Source organism: Diachasma alloeum, unplaced genomic scaffold (genome assembly GCF_001412515.2).
Source record: "Diachasma alloeum isolate Michigan unplaced genomic scaffold, Dall2.0 Dall_scaffold_00338, whole genome shotgun sequence".
Taxonomy (NCBI): domain Eukaryota; kingdom Metazoa; phylum Arthropoda; class Insecta; order Hymenoptera; family Braconidae; genus Diachasma; species Diachasma alloeum.
Window position 1 is genome coordinate 10,033 of NW_021680477.1, and position 21,313 is coordinate 31,345.

General features: G+C 36.4%; 2 protein-coding genes across 3 annotated transcripts; one reads left to right on the plus strand and one right to left on the minus strand.

Annotated features, from left to right (window-relative positions):
- Positions 1–1,545: 1,545 nt before the first annotated feature.
- Positions 1,546–18,055, plus strand: LOC107040551. Of its 2 annotated transcripts, none has more exons than XM_015260676.2 (11): positions 1,546–1,787; positions 7,615–7,777; positions 8,857–8,983; positions 9,053–9,170; positions 11,015–11,096; positions 13,449–13,500; positions 13,710–13,803; positions 14,204–14,764; positions 15,569–15,889; positions 16,543–16,758; positions 17,685–18,055. In XM_015260676.2, exons 2-11 carry the CDS (start codon positions 7,663–7,665, stop codon positions 17,817–17,819), a joined length of 1,821 nt encoding a protein of 606 aa, XP_015116162.1. In that variant the 5' UTR covers positions 1,546–1,787; positions 7,615–7,662; the 3' UTR covers positions 17,820–18,055. The 2 variants fall into 2 exon arrangements, with proteins under 2 accessions (XP_015116162.1, XP_015116161.1); XM_015260675.2 differs by having other exon boundaries at positions 7,637–7,777.
- LOC107040552 (regucalcin) lies at positions 17,297–21,160 on the minus strand. Its single transcript, XM_015260677.2, has 5 exons — positions 20,957–21,160; positions 19,858–20,018; positions 19,226–19,645; positions 19,043–19,155; positions 17,297–18,320 (listed from the first exon to the last, which is right to left on the minus strand). Exons 1-5 carry the CDS (start codon positions 21,019–21,021, stop codon positions 18,090–18,092), a joined length of 990 nt encoding a protein of 329 aa, XP_015116163.1. The 5' UTR covers positions 21,022–21,160; the 3' UTR covers positions 17,297–18,089.
- Between the last annotated feature and the right edge of the window lie 153 nt (positions 21,161–21,313).

Below are 21,313 nucleotides of genomic sequence, written 5' to 3' on the forward strand. Positions count from 1 at the left end.
TTTTAAGGACGCTGAATGATTTTTTTACAATTTTCCTCACGCAATTCAATTGGCAATTTTAATGATCGAAAATGGTTTAAACTACAGTGTAATCCGTACCAAACTGTAAAAGACACTTGGATATCCCTCACAACTCAAATAAACCATTATTTTATTTTTCTACTTCAGGACGACTTACAAAATACCGAAATCCTAAAAATCCTATTATTATGTCTCGAAGATTATGCTCCGAATGTCTCTGATAATTAAGGATTGCAAATGCCACGAGGCGGCTCATTACAGTTTCCTAATAAAAAAAATATCCGACTGGATAAAGTCTCTGCCTCACGAATTCCCCTTAAAAATCTGCCGTCTCCGCAAATGGGCCTGGACGCTCCTTCGCAGTCGGCTCAATGACGACGAGAATCGTCACTCGCTGGAAGAACGGTACAGCCTATTCCTTTTACGACTCCCCGGTGTTCCACCGTGAATGGTCCACATCCGTTTCACGGTCGCTCACAGCCTCCGGACGCCTTCGCACACATACCAGTGGAATTCACCATAATTCACGTACTCCGAACCGCGGAGATACAGCTGAACATGATATGCTAATGGAATTGCAGGCGATCATCTGCAACAGACTGACCGATTGTCCCCAGCACTAAATATGAACGATGACATAAGCGCAGTGTTGATTAGTGACTTTTCAAGATCGTAATAAGTGGAATGCGTAGATATTCCCGGAGCACATCTAACAAACTTCCGGCAAAACAACTCCGTCGAGTTGTTTTTTCATAATTTTTTTTAGGCGTGGACTCCACATTCCAATTGCTCGCTGTTCACATATCTGTTTTCATCTTGAAAAATTCTCTTGGTTCGAGAAATACAGATGACAGCGGAGGCCAATTATAGGGTCAAATCATTATTCAATACTTATGGACGAGGAATTGAACGAGGAAACACATATGTGAATTGTTGAAAATTTTCGTCTGAATTTTTCGTGCCAAATTCGGAAATTCTTATCGTGTTCAAGTTTCAAGTGGGGCCAAACGATTATATAACCACTATGAAGATTATCATGTTTTGGTGGAAACCTTTTGTCCACAAGTCCGCAGAGTGCATAATTCATTGAATTATTTCATAATTTTTGCTAAACAACTTCGATCAAAATTAAATTTTGTTCATAAAAAGACAAAAATTCTTTATTTGAACTGAATAAATTTTATTCGGAATGACTCAATCATTCTTTCCATATAATCGAAACATTTTCAACAAAAAAATTGTTCAATTTAACATAAAACATTCAAATGAAGAGTTTCATTCGACTGAAAATGGCAACTTCCGAATTTCTGAAGACTTTACGTCATTAAAAATCATTCACAAAAACCCTAAACACGTAACGTCCGAATGGCGCCATGGGTTCACCGATCAAGGGAACGACCTCGGAATGTCGTGCCTCTCCCTCGCGAACCGAGAAGGGCCCCTCCACACAGCCATCACGTAGGTGGACCCAACAATACATGAGTTGTGACAACTGCCCGGCATTCGTGCCTCCAACCCGGCCGAGAACCCGTCCCGCAATATTCGCGCAAGCGTGTACGCGAGGAAGTGACCGTCTCGATCTCCCCACGTCTTGAGAGGCTGCTCGACACGAGAAGAAGAGTACCGCCAGTGGACGAGGCCAGTGCTGGCCAGACACTCTCGCGGCACAACTCGCTGTCCGCGATAATTGCGTTCTAATATTTTTTCGGATTTTGTGAAGTCTATTTCTCAGTGGAACGTCTTGGATTATTTACACTTGAATTTCGGTGAGTTTCAGATAACTTTTATTACGAATCGTCGACTTCATTAAAAAAATCTAAATAATCTGTTGTGGAAACAAAAGAATGCGCGTTTTAACGAACAAAATCGTCAATTTTTTATTTATTTAATTTTTCTCGATTGTCTTCACCCAATCATCAAAATTTGACGAAACAAATGGTCGAAGTTTGTTTTTTAATTCAATTTTTTAAATAAATTGAAATAATTTGATTATTTATTTTGCTATATTGGCCCTTTCTTCTCTACTCGAACCGCTATTATATTCCGCAATCAAATCATAACCAGAAAATTAAACGAATTGACAAAAAATTCTTTAAAAATTGAAATTGTTTGTAGAGGAGCATTTTGGATTATTTATCATTTAATTTTGATGAATTTAACCAAATTTTCTCTACAAATCGTTGACTTTATCCCCTCAAACCAAAATTATCTAGTACAGAAAAAAATTGAATGTTCATTTCAACGAAATATAAATAACGATAATAAGAAAATTAAACAAATGGGCAAAAAATTTCCAAAATTTGAATCTTTTTACAATTTTAGAGCAGCATTTTGTGTTATTTCACATTTAATTTCGATGAGTTTAAGATAATATTCTTCACAAATCGTCAACTCTATCCCCTCAAAACAAAACCATCTGTCATTGAAAAAAATAGAATGTTTATTTTAACGAAATGAACTCTTAATTTTTCTTTCTCTAATTGTTGTCTAGTCTCTCCATACAATCATCAAAATTTGACAGGATGAAAGCGATCAAATTTCGCAGGGTCAGACGTTCAAGGATAAACAATCCATAATGCGACCATTTGTTACACTACATTGACCCTCTCTCCTCCGCCCAAACCTCTGTCATACTCCGCAATCAAATCATACCAAGAAAACCAAATAAAATGACAGAAAAAATTCTTCAAAACTAAAAAACTCAAATTCTTTCTGGAACAACAAATATCATTTAACATTTTACTTCAGCGAGTTTAACATCATCTCTACAAATCGTGGACTCTACCCCCTCCGAACAAACCGATCTATTATTTAAAAAATTGAAAAAAATATTTATTTTAGCGAAATAAATTTTCCTGTTTTTATTCCTTCAATTTTTTTCTACTTTCTCCCCGCAAAATTTGCAAACAATTCATAATTTCCGAACAATCCGCCTGTTTGTCCACTAACTTGACCCCTCTCCCCCTCAAAGACCTAAAAATTAAAAAACCAAATTGTTTACTGCTCATTCCCAGCCAAAACTCGAGGTTAATTTTACCCGAATTAATAGTATAGCAATAATATTTCCGTTGGGGTACAAAGGTATACGTCGAGTGAGCCCGGCTTTTAAAAACCCCGGCGCAATGCCAAAACCCATGTGTTTGAGGTTTATAGCGCAGAGTAGTAGCGACGGCTAGCCGAATATAGTCCGGTGTGAAGGAGTTTAGTCATCCACTTTTGCTCAGTATAACACCAACTGCCCTCATGATCTTTGATGTTGACAAGGTCTCGAATGAATTACCGCGTAATCCGCAGCGCAATACATCTCCGTTGCCATTAATTTTCCCATCCAAATGCATCCAATGCCCATTAAAAAAATACAATTCAGTAGTGAAGTGGTAAAACGGTTTAAGTCGACTTATCTCTTCATTGAGTTTTTGAAGAATATCTCCGAATCTACAGGAGATATCGAAATTTTCGTAATAACCTTTTTTCTAGAGCTAATTAAGTGCTACAAAAAAGGTTCTGACAAAAGTTTTGCCATCTCTCTTAGATTCCGAGATATTCACTGAGAAATGGCCAATAGTCGAAATCGACGTAAACCGTTTTACCACTTCGCTACTGAATTGTAATTATCGCGAAAGCGGAGTCGGCGCTGTCATTCGTATTTAACAAATCGAATTGTCACGGTCAGTGGACCACATCCCCTCGAATTAACCCCGATTGTGCACCGAAATCCGGACGATCTCGGACACAGTCCGCCCGAGCGTCCCCATCCTCCCGAAATAATGCTAATTAGCGGGTACAAATGACCGTAATTAGCAACTGAAGCACGTCCGATTCCCTCTGTCTCAATCTCCGTCTCTCTCCCTAACTTTTTTCGTAACTCCTGACGCGCGTGGGTGACAGTTGCACGAAGCACATGTATATGAACGTGTTATTCACGCGCCCACTTAACTTCGCCAGACGCACGTGAGTTGTCCTCGCACGAATGTCTCCACATTGGCGCCTTTCATTTTTCAATTCTTATTATGAGGCGCTTATTCTGATTTTTTTTTTCAATAAATTCAGTATTTAATTGAGATATTCAATTCAGAAGAGTCAAGAGATTTTTCTAATTGATAATTTTTATGATGTATTTTACTTTTAATTTCAGCATATATAGATATTGTTCTCTATTGTTTTGTTTTGTTTTCATAAATATTATCATCATCAGTAACCAACACCAAGCCTTCTCAGAAAAATGTGAACGTTATGTACAGAAAAAGAAATTTATCGAAATTCATCGCAAAGAATGACTATTGAATTTTTAGTCATTTTGTTTATTGAAAAATTGAACAGTAAAATTGATTATAGAATTTCCTAGCGAATGCCCTAGATTCGCATTAAATTTCATCATTCGTCAAGGATTTGTCTAATCATAGAAAAAATTGTATCAACGAAATTAAAAGAAAATAAGAATAATAACAATACGATTGGTAAAAAAAACTGTCTTTTTAAGTTGAAAATTGTTTATTTCATTTCCAAAAGGGGAAAAAATTCAGATCGCAATTAAATTAATGCAAAATTAATAATTTAACTACACAATTCCGAAACTTACTAATATGTGACATTTCCAATGAAATTTCACTTGAAAAATCAACGAAAATTGGGAAACTTCCGTTGATCATTCAGAAAAAATTAGGGAAATTCAGATGAATTCATCTTTTAGTTTTAAATTCTAATCACAATCAAAAATTCTGTAATTTTAGCACTAAATATTCACGTTCATGTGAAAAATACTCCCACCCTGTCCTTGGAATGCCAATTTTTCTCAATAGTGTAGAACAAACAGCTGTAACTTCATGTTTACGAATGCCAATTCTTCCTCTTTTCGGAGAACTCATAAATAAGTCAAGAAATTTGTGTGACGCAACAGGTGTCTTGGCCCTGTTCCCCATTCGCGGCGTTGAGCTCTCCGTTGCCCACATACTCAGTAATTACCGGAGAAAAAATGAGGGGTAAGCCCAAACCCACATCAATCCATCTCCGATCGCGTTCGATATCATCGATATTATTTGCACTCAGGATCGCCGTCATACGCCCACCATTTCGAACGCGCGGGCGGCATTACGAGAGATCTATATCTGTATCACGGTCGATTTTAGTGTTGATACAGCTGAGACTGTATTGGAATGCAAATAAACGTGAGAATGAGAAGGGAAAATAGAAAATAGGAGTGGTTTAGGGATTTCCGGTGGAAGAGCAAATACGTTTCACATTTTTGGAATTTCGTACGTTTTATTTTGATTTTTTCCCTGCAATTTAATGGAGAATATTGCAATCGTGAAAATTTGCATGTAAATTCTGAAGATTTTCACTCTTCGTTGATGAAGACGTCCATATTTTTTGAGAAAAATTACCTGTCGACTCGATTTTTTTGGGAAATGTTAAGTTTCTCTGTAAATTCATGAAATAATATTACAATTTTGCGAATAATATTCAACATTTGAAATTTAAACCACTCAAATTTCTTATTTTCTAAAAACAATTCAATTTTAAATCTGAAATATTCAGTATCATTTTTTATTTTCACCGATAAATTACCAGAATTTCCTTATAATATCACAAAAATGGTTGAAGACTTCTATTCTCCTCAACAAATTTAGCCCAAAATTCAGAAAATCGACCGATGCTTTAAATTTTGAAGAGTGTTTATTGAAATATATTCTGCATTTAGACGAAATCCATTGAAAACTCTGTAAATGACAACCCAATTTGAGCTTCTCTCATCCTCCCTCACTCCTAATGGAAAAATCCTTATCAAATGCTTTCCATCCGATTTTCCTATCCACTAATAACAAAACATCATTCAAATTATGCATGCAAAATGCTAGATCGTCGGCAAACACACTGAAATGACTTTGATCGCCACTCCCCCCGGGCTTCTCAGACTACACGTGTAATTATGCTTATCTAGAATCGAGAAGTAGCTCTCCATGTAGCTATCAAATCGATACACGTCCGTTACATCATACTCCTGTTGAGATTGATCGGGCTTACTAAGTACACGTATGAATGATCCTCTATTCACGCAGTTGCGCAAATTACACCCTTGATAGTGAGTATAATATCCGCAGAAGTATAATTACGGTTGAATTGCATTCCTCATTACTAATGGAAGTGCTGCAGCGGTCAGATGAATGTAGATCCCACTGAGACGATTGGCGGCGGAAATATTCCATAACGGACGAATACATTATCGCGTTTCATTATCAGGAATTCAAATGCAGAGTATTTATTGAAATCATTAATTATCATTAATCAATAAATTTATGAAATTTAATCAGGGGTATTTATCTTATTGTATTTTACTTTATGGCCATCAATTGTTTATGATCATTCTCATTGCAAAAAGCAATACGACCGATGAGAATCGTATGTCCCAATTTATCAGCTGTTAAATTTTCATATTACAATGAATGATTTGCTCGTGTTCTAATTCCTATGCTCACTGAATAAGATTTTAATCATAATTACAATTCAATTCTTCTAGAACAGACTTTAGAGTTTGAATTTCTGGAATTCAATGTTTGTTGATACTCTGGTAGAAGTGCGCGCCCACACTGTCATCAATTTTTAGTTAGTTCACACGGTAATTCAATTAATCTGTTGTTCATCTCAGCAATATAATTCCGTGCTTAGAATATTGTCATCTCGTGTTTTCAGCACCAAATTAAAAATTAAAACTCCATTTGGAATATTGAGTCACAGCTTCTTTTTATTCACATCAGAAATTTTGTATTTGGATATTAATATTATTTGCTCAAAGTGAAAAAATCGATCATCATTTTCACTATATTGCATTCAGATCCTCAATTTTCCTATCCTCAACGTCAAAAATGTGGGATAATCTCATAATTCTAGCTATTAATTCTAATCAACTTTATTCGAAGAAATCCTTAGTAAACGCAATATTGAGAAAGTACAATTATTCTATTTTCCTCTGACCTAAATGATTTGGAGAATTATGATTCGTTTATTCATGTTTCATAGAATTGTAATGAATTTCATTTCATTTCATTATATTTTCTTTCATTTTATTTCCATTGACATTTCAATTTCCTCAAACAAAATTGACCGGATGAAATTAATTGTCAGAAGCAATTGAACTTTTACGCATCATTCGAGTGATAGTTTTAGTCATTCCCAACTCATAAATTGCGATTAGCCCGAGTGAATTTGGTACCGGACCCGTCAGACAAATTACCCTTGATCCACATGACTCATGACCTTGTTCTCACATTCAAATTCTGCGAAAGGGTGTTTATGACCTCACCATTCTCTTTGATCTCTCAGCATCATCATGCTTATCTTCCAACAAGTGCATCGGTTTTTTCGATAAATTTTATTTTCACGCCGAGTAAAAATAGAGACTTTTGTTTGGATTTTGGAATGAAGAGCGATGGAAGGAGGGAAGTGATGCTCACGTAAATGTTATATTTGGCGTGTTCTGAATAAGAGTGACAATGCTCCTTGACCCCAATTGAAACAAGGAGAGAAGACGCGCCGAGATCGTCTCCATTATTCCAAATTTATCGCGTTTTCCAATTTTCGGAAAAATGTCCTCTGGAGATTTTTCGATTTTTGCTTTCAGCATTGGTGAGGAAAAAATTGTAGGCAATGCCATCGACAAGGGAGAGCTCACATGTGAGCAGAAAATACGTGAGTCATGGTGGTGCTATATCTGGACAGGGCCACTCGGCAAACTCGGCCAGCAGCCTCGAGAACAACTTGGGTAAAATAAATTCTCCACCGTATTATCAAAAATCTCCTTTTTAACCCTTTCACATTGAATCTTGTAACCTTATACTGAGAGATCACGCTTGGCCTCCCGCCTCTGACCGTCACGTTCACTTCATTCATTGTTGTCGCGGGCATGCTACAGGGATTAATGGGTTTAACAAATCCGGTGACATGAGGCACTTGCGTAAAATGCAATCATCGAAGAATACAGAATGCGTAGTTTCTCATTTTTTAGTTGATGAAGCAATGATGACGTTTCCAATTACCCGTGTCTAATATTTTTCATTCAATTTTCATATCCAATAGTTTAATAATTTAAATTAATTTAATTTAAAAATTGGCATTTTGAACATTTGATGTTGACATCCCTCTGAATCTTTAATTATCTCGAGAGCGAATACTTTTAGAGGAAAATGTTGTGAGATTTTTTTTTTGATAATTTCATAAGCTACAAAAAACTCCTCTGATGTTTTTGTCTAGAACTGATCGTTTATGAGATAAATTAAAAGTTAGCAAACGTCAAAAAAATTTACTTCGAAAAATTCAATATTTGTATCTTTCTAAATGTTCAATTATGTCGATAGTGGGTAATTTTAGGAAAAAATGTTATAAAACATTTTTGTAGAGAATTTCATAAGCTACAAAAAATTCTTCTGATATTTTTGTCCATAACAACTAGTTTTTGAGATAAATTAAGAATGAACAAAAATGAAAAATGAGTTACTTTGAAAAATCTGATGTTTACGTCTCTTTAAATCCTCAATCATCTTGAATGTCTCAAATTCATAAATAACCAGCATAATCTTGATACACTCACATTTTTTATGATCAAATAGCGTGAGTAGTTTGAGCTCTAATGAGAATAATTTTCATTAACTACTAATTACGAATTTGCAAAACTGATTGCAGGGCTAAAAATTCTACAGTTTATCAATTACTCACGATAAATCTCAATACTCAATGACGAAAAGATTTTCAATAATTTTTTTTTATATTTTCAATCATTTTAATTCCAATTTTCTTTAAAATCCAAAAAAAAAAATTCAATTCAATTTTCCTCAATTTTCCCAGACGCCCTCCTGGAAGATCTCCAAACAAGTGTTTCAAGGAGTACAACCCCCAGCGGTAGACGCCCGATTTCCCCCCAATACGAATACAGATCGGCGGCAAACCCGGTGAGAACAGTCACCGAAGTCAGGTGAGTGATTTACCATTCAAGATCAACCGGTCTCGTCCACAGTGGATCAAGAACAATTATGCTATTCAGATCGACCTCACCAATACGCACAACAACAACGACAACAGAAAAATACGTGAGTGCAGCCCCAGTAGGTCTGGGCAGTGGTATTCCCGGTCTCGAGTCACTTGACGCTGAACTACGAAACGTAAGACATGACAATAACTTCATCTCCAGAATCTATTTTGTACTACTAACCACTTCCTCGTCTATAAACTGGTCCGCGCGATGATCCAACTTCCGGGGAGATGATGCACATTCGGGTGAGATCATGAGGCATGAGATTTCATTTGTCTATTCGTTATTCAAAAGACTTTACGGGATTGTCGTAATTAAATTGTGATTTTAAAATGAATTACAATTTTATTGACATAATTACTGTAGTTATAATTGAAGTATTTGATATTTATTCTGCCTAGCATATTAGTGAAGACTCACAGTTGATTCAACTCCACAGTTGATTTTTTTTAATTTGAAATATCTCCAAATAGTAGTGTAAACTCTTTGAATTTCATCCTTTGAATTCCCCCAGTCGCATGAATTGTAGTAATAATGGCATTTATAATTGTTATATTTATAATTGAAGTAGCTGACATTTATTTTGTCTAGAATATTATTAAAGACGAAGTATAATTGATTTTCATTATGGAGTTGATTTCTTTTTCATTTGAAATTTCTCCAAATAGTCGTTTAAATCCTTTAAAATTCATCGTTTAAATCCCCTCAGCCGCATGAATTTTAGATGTATCGCCCACTAATAAAAAATACTTTTCCGAATAATTTCCACGAGCGTGAAACAGATACAATGCCACGATTAGGCATTCAGTCGGTGGCCCCTCCAGTATCCCCTGGAATTCCATGGAATTCAAATGTGCTACCAATCCGCCAACGCGTGCCCATGCTGAATGCTCACAGTGTCATTTTGTGCTCATGTGTTATACTCACCAACAGCCCAGGCCTGTCTCTATGCTCTTATAAGGCGAGCCGGTCGAGGCGAGTCTCTTTTTACAACTCATTTTTTTTATTTCTGCACCCAGTCTCTCTTTCATTGCGTATCCATCTCTCGTTTGACTGCAGCGAGTCATGCTAATCCTTGATGATTATTAGCCATATGTGGCTAATGGCAGTGACCGAAAAAATCTTAAAAGATGAATAGTACACTTTTCAAAAACAGTTTTATTTTCAAATTTATTATATTGAATTGAGACTTTTGAAAGTTTTAATTTGAAACATTTTTAAATTTTAATCTGAGGCTTTTAACAGCTTTTAAAACTTTCCTTAAAGAAAAATTCCAAGTTGAATTCAGGCTTCACTACATGTTCCACGTGAGAATATTTGATGGGGTGGAACAGATTTACTTGAGGAAAATTAATCAACTCGATAGAAGGAAATTTAATATCTTTCACAAAAATTCAATTTTCGTCGTGATCATCAGAAATATCACTAGAAGAATTCCAACTGTTGGCAGGAAAAAATATAATCTATTGTAACTCCATAGGTTTATACCATAGAAAGAATACATTGACGAGGAAAGAATATTTTTTTCCCAAAGAAAAATTGCCCCCTCAAAATTATTTAGTTTTGCCAATAACACAGTTATCGGCAAGAAAATTGTAGTTTCCTCTTGAAATTATCATTTGTTCCATGGAAATTATGAGTGTTTATTGGACAAAGATATACACTACTCAATAACATTCACTTGATAAAACCGGAGCCTCATATAATTCTCTGTAGAACGAATGTATTTACCCGAAAGACATGTAAATGTCTCACGAGAACAATTACGGCTACGAAAATTATCGTGTTTTGGTGGAAACTTTCTTTTTTGTCCACAAGTAAATTGATTCAACACGGCAAAAGATCTCTTTAGGGGAACATATAATTTTTCAGTAGAACTGTTTTTTTCTCTCAGGAGAAAATATTCATTTTTTAAGCAATCAAATCTGTTATTGGTCTAGTCATTTTATTACCTTTTCCGTTAATTCTCAACAGGTCCAGCCAGGACAGAGCAAAACCGTAGCCTACAAGCAAGTTTCCTATCAGTATAGCAAGAATCAAGATGGAAAACCAATTGGTGAGTATTTCAATCCACTCAATAAGTAGAGGCTGTCAATGATCGATAAGAAATAGGGAAAAGCTGAAATAATCCTCGACCTCAAGTAGCTCTAGACGGTTATATTGAAATTCAAAGATTTTTAAAAACTGCAAACAATTACCTGAAAACTCGAGGAGATTCGAAATCGACCCTTTTTCACCATTTAATTACAATTTTCGCATTTATAAATAATTATAAGATTGTGTAAAAACCATTATTCAACCCAGCATTCCACGTGAAAATCAACAAAATGAGAATTTTGTACAAAAAAAAAAATATTGACACTTGCTCAATCACGATTTTTCGTTTAGTTTTTTAATTATTAATATTAATATTAACAATATCCGTCCGCAATCGCCGAGAACTGAGAACAGAAATAGATATGACAACAATGGCCATGGTTATTCAAAAATAGTCAATTGAAACGAGAATTTCGAAAACAGCCAATTGCAAAATCGTTCATTCATACTTATAGTTTTTAAAAATTGCAGCATGAGATAATCCCATCTTCATTGCCCGCAGAATTAATTTCAGTAATTTATCCATGAAAACAATAACTTTTAGAATTTTTTTTTTGGAAATGCTCAATGACTCGAGTCATAAGGGCAGCACTTCAATAATTCAATAATTCCAATTCACCTCCTCCAACATTTGCGACGTCCCTCGACGTCCTTGGTACCCACTTTGCCCGCGTAAACATCCAAAGAGGGACTGCGGCCAATCCCGTACGTCGCGTTGAAAGGTCGAGAATATACCGGCCTTGAAGTGAGAGCAAAATCTCTTCAGATGCGTTTTGCGAATAGGTACTCTGCATAACTGGTCGAATCACATAATAGAGCACCGAACTTGTCGCCAAACAAAACATTAAAAATAATGAAAATAAAATTGAAGGTCGTTCGGGCACTTTATGACTCTCATAATTTTTTTTCACACAAGGAAATCTTGTCGAGATGCTAATGAGTTTCTGGTGAGGGATCGGGAATGAAGAGAATTGAGAGGCTCTTTGAAGACTTAATGTAATACATCGCCGTATTAGGAATTACTCCGGTATGGTTTATGGTTCAGCCTGATTTCTCTCGCGTATAGCGTGTGGGAAAAATTGTGAACCAGTGGACGGGATAGAAAGCGATAGCATTAAGAAAAATTTGTAATAAATTTCACTTGAGGTTTTGTAATTGTTTTGGTTTCTAAGAAATTTTCACTACAACTCTGAAAATTAATGCGATAAAAGGGGAATAAGTAATCGATACAGGGAGAGATATAAAATTGAAAATTACCATGTGAACGTAGTAATCGCGGACAATACCGGAAAAACGTTAAAATTTGATTTATTTATTTTTTTACAATTTAACATAGTAATTTTTAACGGGCAAAGCAGTATAAAATGAACGAACGAAAAAATTACTTTCAGAAGTGTTAAAAACGCTTTATTTTTTTACCGATTTTTACTATTGAACCTCGAGAAATTACTCAAATCGTATGAATTTTTACTATGTTAAATTGTAATTTTTTATTACGATTTAAAAAAATTAATTTATACTCTCGCGCCTCCTACATTTTACGCGAGGAAATTGCAGAAATTACTGTGTTGACTAGTAAAAACTCCAGCGGACAACGAGAGCGTTGATTGTTTCCAATTCTTGGAGTGTCCTCCCGCCGTCCACCACGCAATGGCCCGGGTGGCGGATTCTATAATTCTAAAAAATTCAATCCTTCCTCTCCCCCCTCCTCTTTCAGAATGAATATTCGTGAAGCAAATTTATTGATAATAATTTTCAAGGATGATAAAAAAAATTAAATATGGATTTTCACTTCGTTTATTCAAAAAAATCCCCCTCTCCCTCGTCCTCTTCCGCGAATATTCATTTTGAAAGGGGGAGAGAATATTTTTTTAACCGACGAAGTAAAAATTCATGTTTATCCTCCTAAATTTTACTCGTGTCAATTGAAAATTTAACTTTTATGCTACCATTTTCCACTATACCGACTCTCAATTTTTACTACGTTCAACAGTAATTTTTCCAACAGACTCCATCATATTTTAATTTTGTCAGCCGTATTTTTTCATCCAGCACGTCGTAGTTTTTCATTTGTTCTCAAAATTACTACGTTAAATAGTAAATTTTCGAGTGTGGCGGGGATACTCCTGCATTCTATTTCTCATATGATAAAAAATACGATATAATATAAATAAATATTGCAAAGAGTCGAATATTGCAATCGTTAAAAATAGAAATAGAAATTTCTCTGCGTGTGAAATTCCTTGGGATATTCATAAATTTTATAAATGAGATTGAATTTTGAGACGATTGAAGACATGATATGTTACAGATTCATTCGCAACAACGGAAAACGCATTATCCACGAATACTGTGCCATTATCGTGAGTATAAGACTATATGAATATCTGCATTCTCCCAAGTTTTTCTCGGTCTTCTGTAATTTACACAGAAATATCGTTGACGCATCTGGCGCTCGGCCAAATTCCGGCTCATTGTGTAACTGACGGTTTATTGGCAGTAAAAAAAAATGAATCACATGTGATAGATTCATTCATCTACTGAAATATTCTCTACTCAATTTTTTTTGCAGTGACGACATACATGAGAGAAGTTACGAAGAGATTATAAGGAGACGGAGGAGTCCGGAGAGGAGTACCAAAACTTCTACAGTGAATAGAGAACTAGTAATTGAACCTTTCACTATTTTTTACCTTGAGAATGCGAAGATTGTCGATACAAATCGGGAATATTACGGCGCAAGTGGAAAAGGCCGTTTTGGCAAGACACGAGTCAAATATATTTTCTGAAAATTATAAAATTCACACTGGCGTTATTAAATGATGTTCAGGAATGATTAATTAGGAGGACTCCTGAGAGGAATAGAATAATTTATGATTTTCTAAAAGTTCATTAAACTTTTCGTTATTCTTTACCCGAAAATCTTAATAATGTAGATTAAATCAATGATATTCCGACGCAAGTGGAAAAAGTAATTTTCGTCAAGACACGAATGAAAAAATACTTTTTAAAAATATTAAACTCCACTCTTGGGTCACAAAATAATATTTCCGGATGACTAATCAGGTTTACGGCGACACCTACTCCTCCTCCCGCGCGAAGCAGCCATCGCCCCTGGGGAATAATCAATCGAAAGAAGTGAAAATAATCCGGGAAACATCCGCTTACCCCTCGGAGTCAAAGACGATCTCCTCGAACTACCACACGAGAGACCGTACCGAGGAGTTCGGAGTGGAGCGCGTCCCGGTGCCCGAGCACTTGGCTCCCGGGCCGAACACAAAGGTGACGACCACGATAAAGACCTACACTTACGAGCTGCCCGGTGCCCCCGAGACGTATGTCCCACCAGGAGGTACGGGGCTCGACCAAACGGTCTCCTACAAGATCGATAAAACGTTGGAGAGATCGGCGAGTCCGATCAGGTACACGAGCACTCCCGAAGTGAGTCAGAAGTCCTCAGTTCTGCACAAAGAGTCCAAGTTCTATCACGAGGATCTTCATGGCTCCCCGACGTACGGGAAACCCCTGACGCCGTCTCCCGTGAATTATGAGACGACCACTACGAAGAAGGAGAACTTCTACATCAGGGATGAGAGATACGAGAACGGGTACTTGCCGGCGGATAGGGTTTGTAAAATTTCGAATTATTTTATTTCATTGTATGTTTTGCATAGCATATAATGAAAAAATGTGCCTTCTCCCAGTAGTGATATCATGATACAAAATAAAAAGAAAAAATTTAGTGAAAAAAAATATTGTGAACGTGAGAATTAATTCGGAGAGTCGTTGGAGTGAAATAGAATAAATTAATGAATTGTCTGAGTGCATCTGAAATTTCAATACAAAATTTTTTGACAGTGTAGCTCAGGGAAAAGAATTTAAATAAAATTCTATTTAGGAGGAAAATCATGAAATTTTAAGTTTTCACAAAAAATTCAACGAAATTCCAAATTTTTTAGTAGAAGAAAGCCATAATTTCTCTAACTTACTTGAATTTTTAATCAAAACATGAATATTCAGTATCAAATTACGCTAAATTTTCAATTAATTCCTTCAAGTTTCATGTAAATAATTGTCAGGGATGAGAGATACGATAACGGGTACTTGCCGCCGGATAGGGTTTGTGGAATTTTGAATTATTTTATTTTATTGTATGTTTTGCATGGCATGTAATATGTGCCTTCTCTCAGTAGTGATACCATGATACAAAATAAAAAATAAAAAAGGAAAAATGTAGTAGAAAAAAAAAATTATGATCGCGAGAATTAATTCGGAGAGCCCTTGGAATGAAATAGAATAAATTAATGAATTGTCAGAGTGCACCTGAAATTTCAGTCCAAAAATTTTCATTTTTCAGCGCAATTAGATGAAAATTAAGTTTAATGAATTGAAATAAATCATTCCTCTTGATCAAGAATGATTCAATCGCAGGTTGATCATCCGGGTTACCCCAGCCACCCTCCCTACACTGAGACAACAACGACAACAGTCATTGACAGAGTTGAAGAGCTTTATCCCGACAAACCCGGCTCACCTCACGGCTACTACACTTCCCCGCCCCCACCAACTGGAGGCTCCAGTGTATACAAATATTCGAAGGAGACCCATAATCTGCACGACCGTGAGGTACTCCTGCCGAAACCATTCCCCACGGGCACGCAATTGTACCCCGTCAATGGAAAAGGGCCGAGTAATGGGGAGGGGCCACCGAAGAGAGTGGATGACCTCATGGCTTCCTTTTCCGATTCCGAGGTTCGTTAAAGTAATTTGCGTAGACTTCAGTTCAGTTCTTGAATGCAGCGAGAAAAAATAATTTTCTTAAATGCCCACACAATTAATAATTAATAATAAATCATTATTAATTAATTATTAATAATTGGTAATTATTTTCATTCATTATTAATTATTATTAATCATTAAGTAATTATTAATAATTACTCATGAATTATTTTGACATGAATTCTGTTTAAGAAATTAAACCATCAAATTCTTTCCTCAAACATTATTTTACAATCGACTATCTTTTGACTAGGGTATTGCGATTGGTGATAACCCTGTGTATTCAAAAATATTTCCCTCTTCATCGCAAAAAGTTATCCATTAAAAATAATTTGACACTCATAAGTGATGAGAAAAAAAAATGAAAAAAAAAATTATATTCAAGAAATGTTCGAATACATTTTTGGAATAGTCACTTGAAAAAAAAAATTTTTCATGTTCAGGGATTGAATTAGAGCTCGAGAACAATGAGACTTCCCTTCTGTTTCACCTTGACTTCCGTTCAGAATTTATTTCAGTTTTGAAAATTTAAAATTTGGGTTATCTTCACACTACTTTGAAGGTCTTGAATGCTTCTTCCTTCGTGGTATTTTTTCATGTTTGTATTTGTTATTTTTCTAATCCAGCGGGAGGTGCTGGTTGACATTCAGAGGGAAGACAGAATTCAGAAGAAGAATAGGGTCAAGGATGGCGATGCGCCGAAGAAGGAAGTGGAGTTTGCGAAACATTCGCCTCCAGTAGTACAAAGCAAGAACGTTGCAGGCCCACCGGTTTATTATCCCCCTGGGACGAAGGAGTTCAGGATGAAGGAGGAGAGTTCTATGGCGATGAAGGAGGGAGGGGTAAGTAGTTATAAATATTCGAACAATTTATCAATAGGGGAACTGACTGGAGCTTTGCACCATAAATATTTTCATTATTGGATATCAAATTTACGACTGATGACTGTGTATGTTTTCATCTTTATGAATAACGCAGAATAACGGTGTAATAGACGATTTAAAATATCTGAATTGCATCGGAAATGATGACATAAGGAAATTGAACGAACAACACTGGATCCGCATTTTTTTTTCTCCGAAGAATAATAATAAATGAAAAAGTTTTGTAATTGAATAGAAAATAATTTCAATTTCATCGACAGTTGACTAGTAATTTTTAGGAGAGTGCCTTTGAATTCGCTTTTGAAGGAATAAATGAAAATCGTGAAATTTCAGAATTTACGGAAAATTCAAGGAAATTCTAATTTTTTAGGCAGTAGGAAGACGAAAATTCCCTCGACCTCTAATTACGCTGAATTTTCCATTCACTAGAAATTCAACACAATATGTTAATTCTTCTGATTTGTATTAATTCTCATGGAATAATTGAACTGAAATGTAGAGCTTTCATTGATTTTTTAATATTTTGGGCTAGGGTGCCCACCCAATCTTCTAGGATATGTTTAGTTCGTATTATACAGAAAAACATTTTCACTGACGACTTTTTTTTGAAATGTCAGTGGAATGACAATGTGACAAAAATTCCCAAGAAGTGTGCTGTAAATTTCCACCAAAAATATTTAACACTTTATTTATTTTGAATTAATTTTCGGAGTGGAAAAATACCTTTTCCATATTATTTATTCAGTTTTCATCTTCAAAAAGAAAAATTTCGTGCAAAAATCCAATTGTTAAGCACCTGCAGAAGCTCGAATAATAAAAAAAAAATTCATCTTCATTCAATTATTCGGGAATTGTTGATAACCAATAATTTTTTAATCAATCAGGGCCAGTGGGAACGCGGCAAGGGAATGTACGAGTACGAGAAAGGCTCCAAGAGCAAGCAGAAGCAAAGCAGTGGCAAGGCTGTGGTACCGGTTTGCCTCCCCCTATGCTGTGCCATGCCCTGCACCATAATGTAACCGAAAACTAACCCTAGAAATTGCCACAAAAGTGTACATTTCTGTTGCTCGAACGATTTATCAAAAGACCTTACAATTTTCTTCTGTATGACTGACTCAAAACTGACATTAAATCGCCCGTTTTCTAATCAAAAACCATTTATCGAATAATGTTGAATAGTTTAATCAAAGCTGGAGGATTTGTATGACACATATGCATTCATTGAAATAAACATGCCGATTAAATTATTCCCTAATTTGTTGTGTGGATTTATTCGAATGGACGAGGGATTACATTTCAACGTCCAGCATTCGGTCGCCAACGACCCCGAGCCCGTGAACAGCGAAAACGGAACCGGCGGAGGGCTGGGCTCGAAGTTCGGAAGGGGAGAGAGAATCCCTCGCTGACGTCACGTAGAGGATGTCGAGATTGGGTCCGCCAAAGGCCACACTGCTGACGGTCATCACTGGCATGGTCACCACCCTAAGCTGTTTTCCGGTGTTTGGGTCGAATTGAATCACCTGGGGAATCATATAGTCGTGAATATTACGGGGGACGAACGAAGCGGAAGTAAACATTCAGGCGGGGCTTAAGGATGTTCGACACCCTTTTAGCCGAAATTGACGTTGTTTTCATTTTTCTGGCAAATTATCGATGGGAGTGACGTGAAAAAATATAACGATTTTGTGGTTTGTCATTCTTTAATGGCTCACGAAGTTGCGTAGTGGTGCGATAATTTTCATGCGTTTTTTCTACAGTTTTGGGATTCTTTTTAAAAGTTCAGAGAAAACGCAGGAAAATGTTCGCACGACCTTAAGATTTCGTCAGTCATTAAATAATGACAAAACGCAAAAACGTTATATTTTTGCACGTCAATTCCATCATAAGTTTGCCAGAAAAATTAAAAAAACGAAAATTTTGGCAGAAAGGGCGTAGAACATCCTTAAGGAGTAACAGAATGCCCTTAATTTTCCAAATTTTTCAACAAATTTCCCGCTGAAAACTATCGATATCTTTAAAAATCGAAGCACATTAATCTCTAGGAGGTGATGAAGATCAATGTGCTTTGGGTTCAAAAAATATTAATAATTTTGAGCAGGAAATTTGTTTAAAAATTTCGAGAAAACGATGGCCTTCTGTTATCCTTTGCTATTGTTACAGAACAATGTCAGCAGAGATCCACAGAAAAATCATAATCTACAGAAAAAGGAACAAATAAACAATGAAACAATTGAACAATTACTCGTCCACCAGCGTTGATCGCCACCCAGAGATTCCCGTCTCTGTCGATGGTCATCCCATCAGGAACCTCACCGTCATAAATTTTTTCGATAGGAAAGATGACTCTCTTATTAGCTGAAAGCACAATCATCAATGAAGAAAAATAACCGAACGCTCCGGCGAATCCACCGTATTTCATGCTCACAAATATCCCCAGTGGCCACATCGTAGTCGTAAGCGACGACCTCGAGAGTGGGCGAATCGACGTAATAAAACGTTGAATTATCATGACTCCAGCAGAGTCCGTTGCTGATGGAGACAGGCGAGAGAATCTTCGTGGGAGTTCCATCCGCTGCGAATCTGTACAGAGACCCCATGTCGTCGAGTATCTCGCCCCCCTTTTCCCCCATAGACCCGGCCCAGAAGCGACCCGCGGGGTCGACCTTGCCGTCATTGAATCGCGTGTAATTGCGGTCCACATCGATTCTGGACAGAACCGTGATTTTAGGGTCTGAATCGTTGCAACTGGGGTCCCACTCTACCTCCACGAGATCCGTACCACTCCCAGCGAGGAATGTATTTTTTCTACCGGAGACGGGGACGAACACTCCTACGGGGCCATTCTCTGGAGGGAATATACCATTTTGACCTTTTATTGGAATATTTTTCATGCAACAATCGGAGTCTTCCTGGTAATTCTCGAATTTCCCACAGTAAGAGGAAAATCGAAACAATATAAAAATCATTTTACGTAAATAATTAAAATTTAAGAGTAATATTAACGAATTGACTATTTAATAATTTAACGATAATTTAAACAAATGAAAAACTTCTCACTTATGTACGCCTCGGTAACTTGGTTTGTCGTTGGGTCCAAGCGCATCATTTTCTGTGCAGAGATATCGACAAAGTAGAGAACCTGATTGGCTTCATCCCAATGAGGACCTTCAGACAGCGAATGGGGTTCGGTTACTGGGACTATTCTCAATTCCCCTTTCCTTCAGAAATCAAAGTATTTCAGCTGTGAACTTTCTCTGATTATATTTTTTAGCATTTGTTTTAACGCGTAATATCCCGATGGCGAGAACTTTTTTTCTGGTAATATTGTCTTTGTGATATCTGCCTCCAAAGTTCACTTCAGGCATCTGTTCCCGCAGAAAAATGGTTTATTTGAAGTAAATAAAATTTATTTGATTCAAATACAGTTTATTTCATTCTAATGAACCATTTTTCTGGGTGTACCTCATCCAAATCTCATCCAATTCCTACGTCGTCACAAAGATGTGGAACGTTGTATAAATTCCTTTCTTTAATGTAATAAATGTACGTGTTTGAACTCTTGGGTTTAAAGCTTCGGTTTACGCACTCGAATTTACTTTACGCACGCTCGGCAGGTATCACACAAAATGGAATGTGTTACACGCGCGTGCGAACAAGTGGATCTTTACGCGCCCGTAACACAATATACTATTCTGCCATCAATTTGTGTTATTTCCGTTGTCAGTCCCTTCAAACTTATTGAATAGTCTTGTTTGTTTTTATTTTTAAGAATGAAAAATTATCACACGGAGAGAAAAATCAGTTCAGTAAAAATTACGGAACTCACAGTTCGCTCATCGATTACGGAATCGACTCAGAAAATTTAAGTGACGGTATCGTAATTTTTCACAGGACATCCAAATGAAAATTACGCTCTGGAAAAATTCCGTGACAGTTCCGTAAAATTTCCTACAACCACATTTCGCTCCGAAATCACGAAAAAGATACGTAATTGTTATTGAATCCGTGCAGTTGTTTTCAGGAAGAAATGGGAATAATCATTTCCGGAAAAACATTGTTACGTAAAAAAATAATAATTTCGAAATAATAATCAATACTGATGGAATGACCGATCAAGTCTAGAAATAAAAATGAGGGTCAATGGGGTTTTAAATACTGTTTGCATGTTGGACTCGTTTCCACAATCGCCAAGCCGACCAGCAAAATCCAAAAATTCTCCATCACTGAGGGATCTCCCAACTCGTGAATCACTGAAGTCGTTCCTCTCTAATCCGGAAATTTATACTCCCCCCGTGCAGGTAAATGGGGGTTCGTTCCCACTTTGTCAAAATAATTTAGCATGGAATAAAATACGCGTCATCTACGTCGCTCGACTGTCACCAGGACTTCGACTCACGTATAACTGATTAAAAATAAATGGAGCCACTGTAATCAGTCTCCATTATACTAATGACATACGGAAAACTCGCAATTATTCCAATATTCAGGGGGACAGTTCACACGGAAAATTCAC

Coding starts and splice junctions, on each gene's coding strand:
- LOC107040551 (XM_015260676.2), top strand. CDS start 7,663: ATGCCATCGACAAGGGAGAGCTCACATGTGAGCAGAAAATACGTGAGT. Junction 7,778..8,856: donor CAGCCTCGAGAACAACTTGG/GTAAAATAAATT, acceptor CAATTTTCCCAG/ACGCCCTCCTGGAAGATCTC. Junction 9,171..11,014: donor TTGACGCTGAACTACGAAAC/GTAAGACATGAC, acceptor AATTCTCAACAG/GTCCAGCCAGGACAGAGCAA.
- LOC107040552 (XM_015260677.2), bottom strand. CDS start 21,021: ATGGAGAATTTTTGGATTTTGCTGGTCGGCTTGGCGATTGTGGAAACG. Junction 20,019..20,956: donor ACGAGTCCAACATGCAAACA/GTATTTAAAACC, acceptor TGATTTCTGAAG/GAAAGGGGAATTGAGAATAG. Junction 18,321..19,042: donor CGATCAACGCTGGTGGACGA/GTAATTGTTCAA, acceptor ATGATTCCCCAG/GTGATTCAATTCGACCCAAA.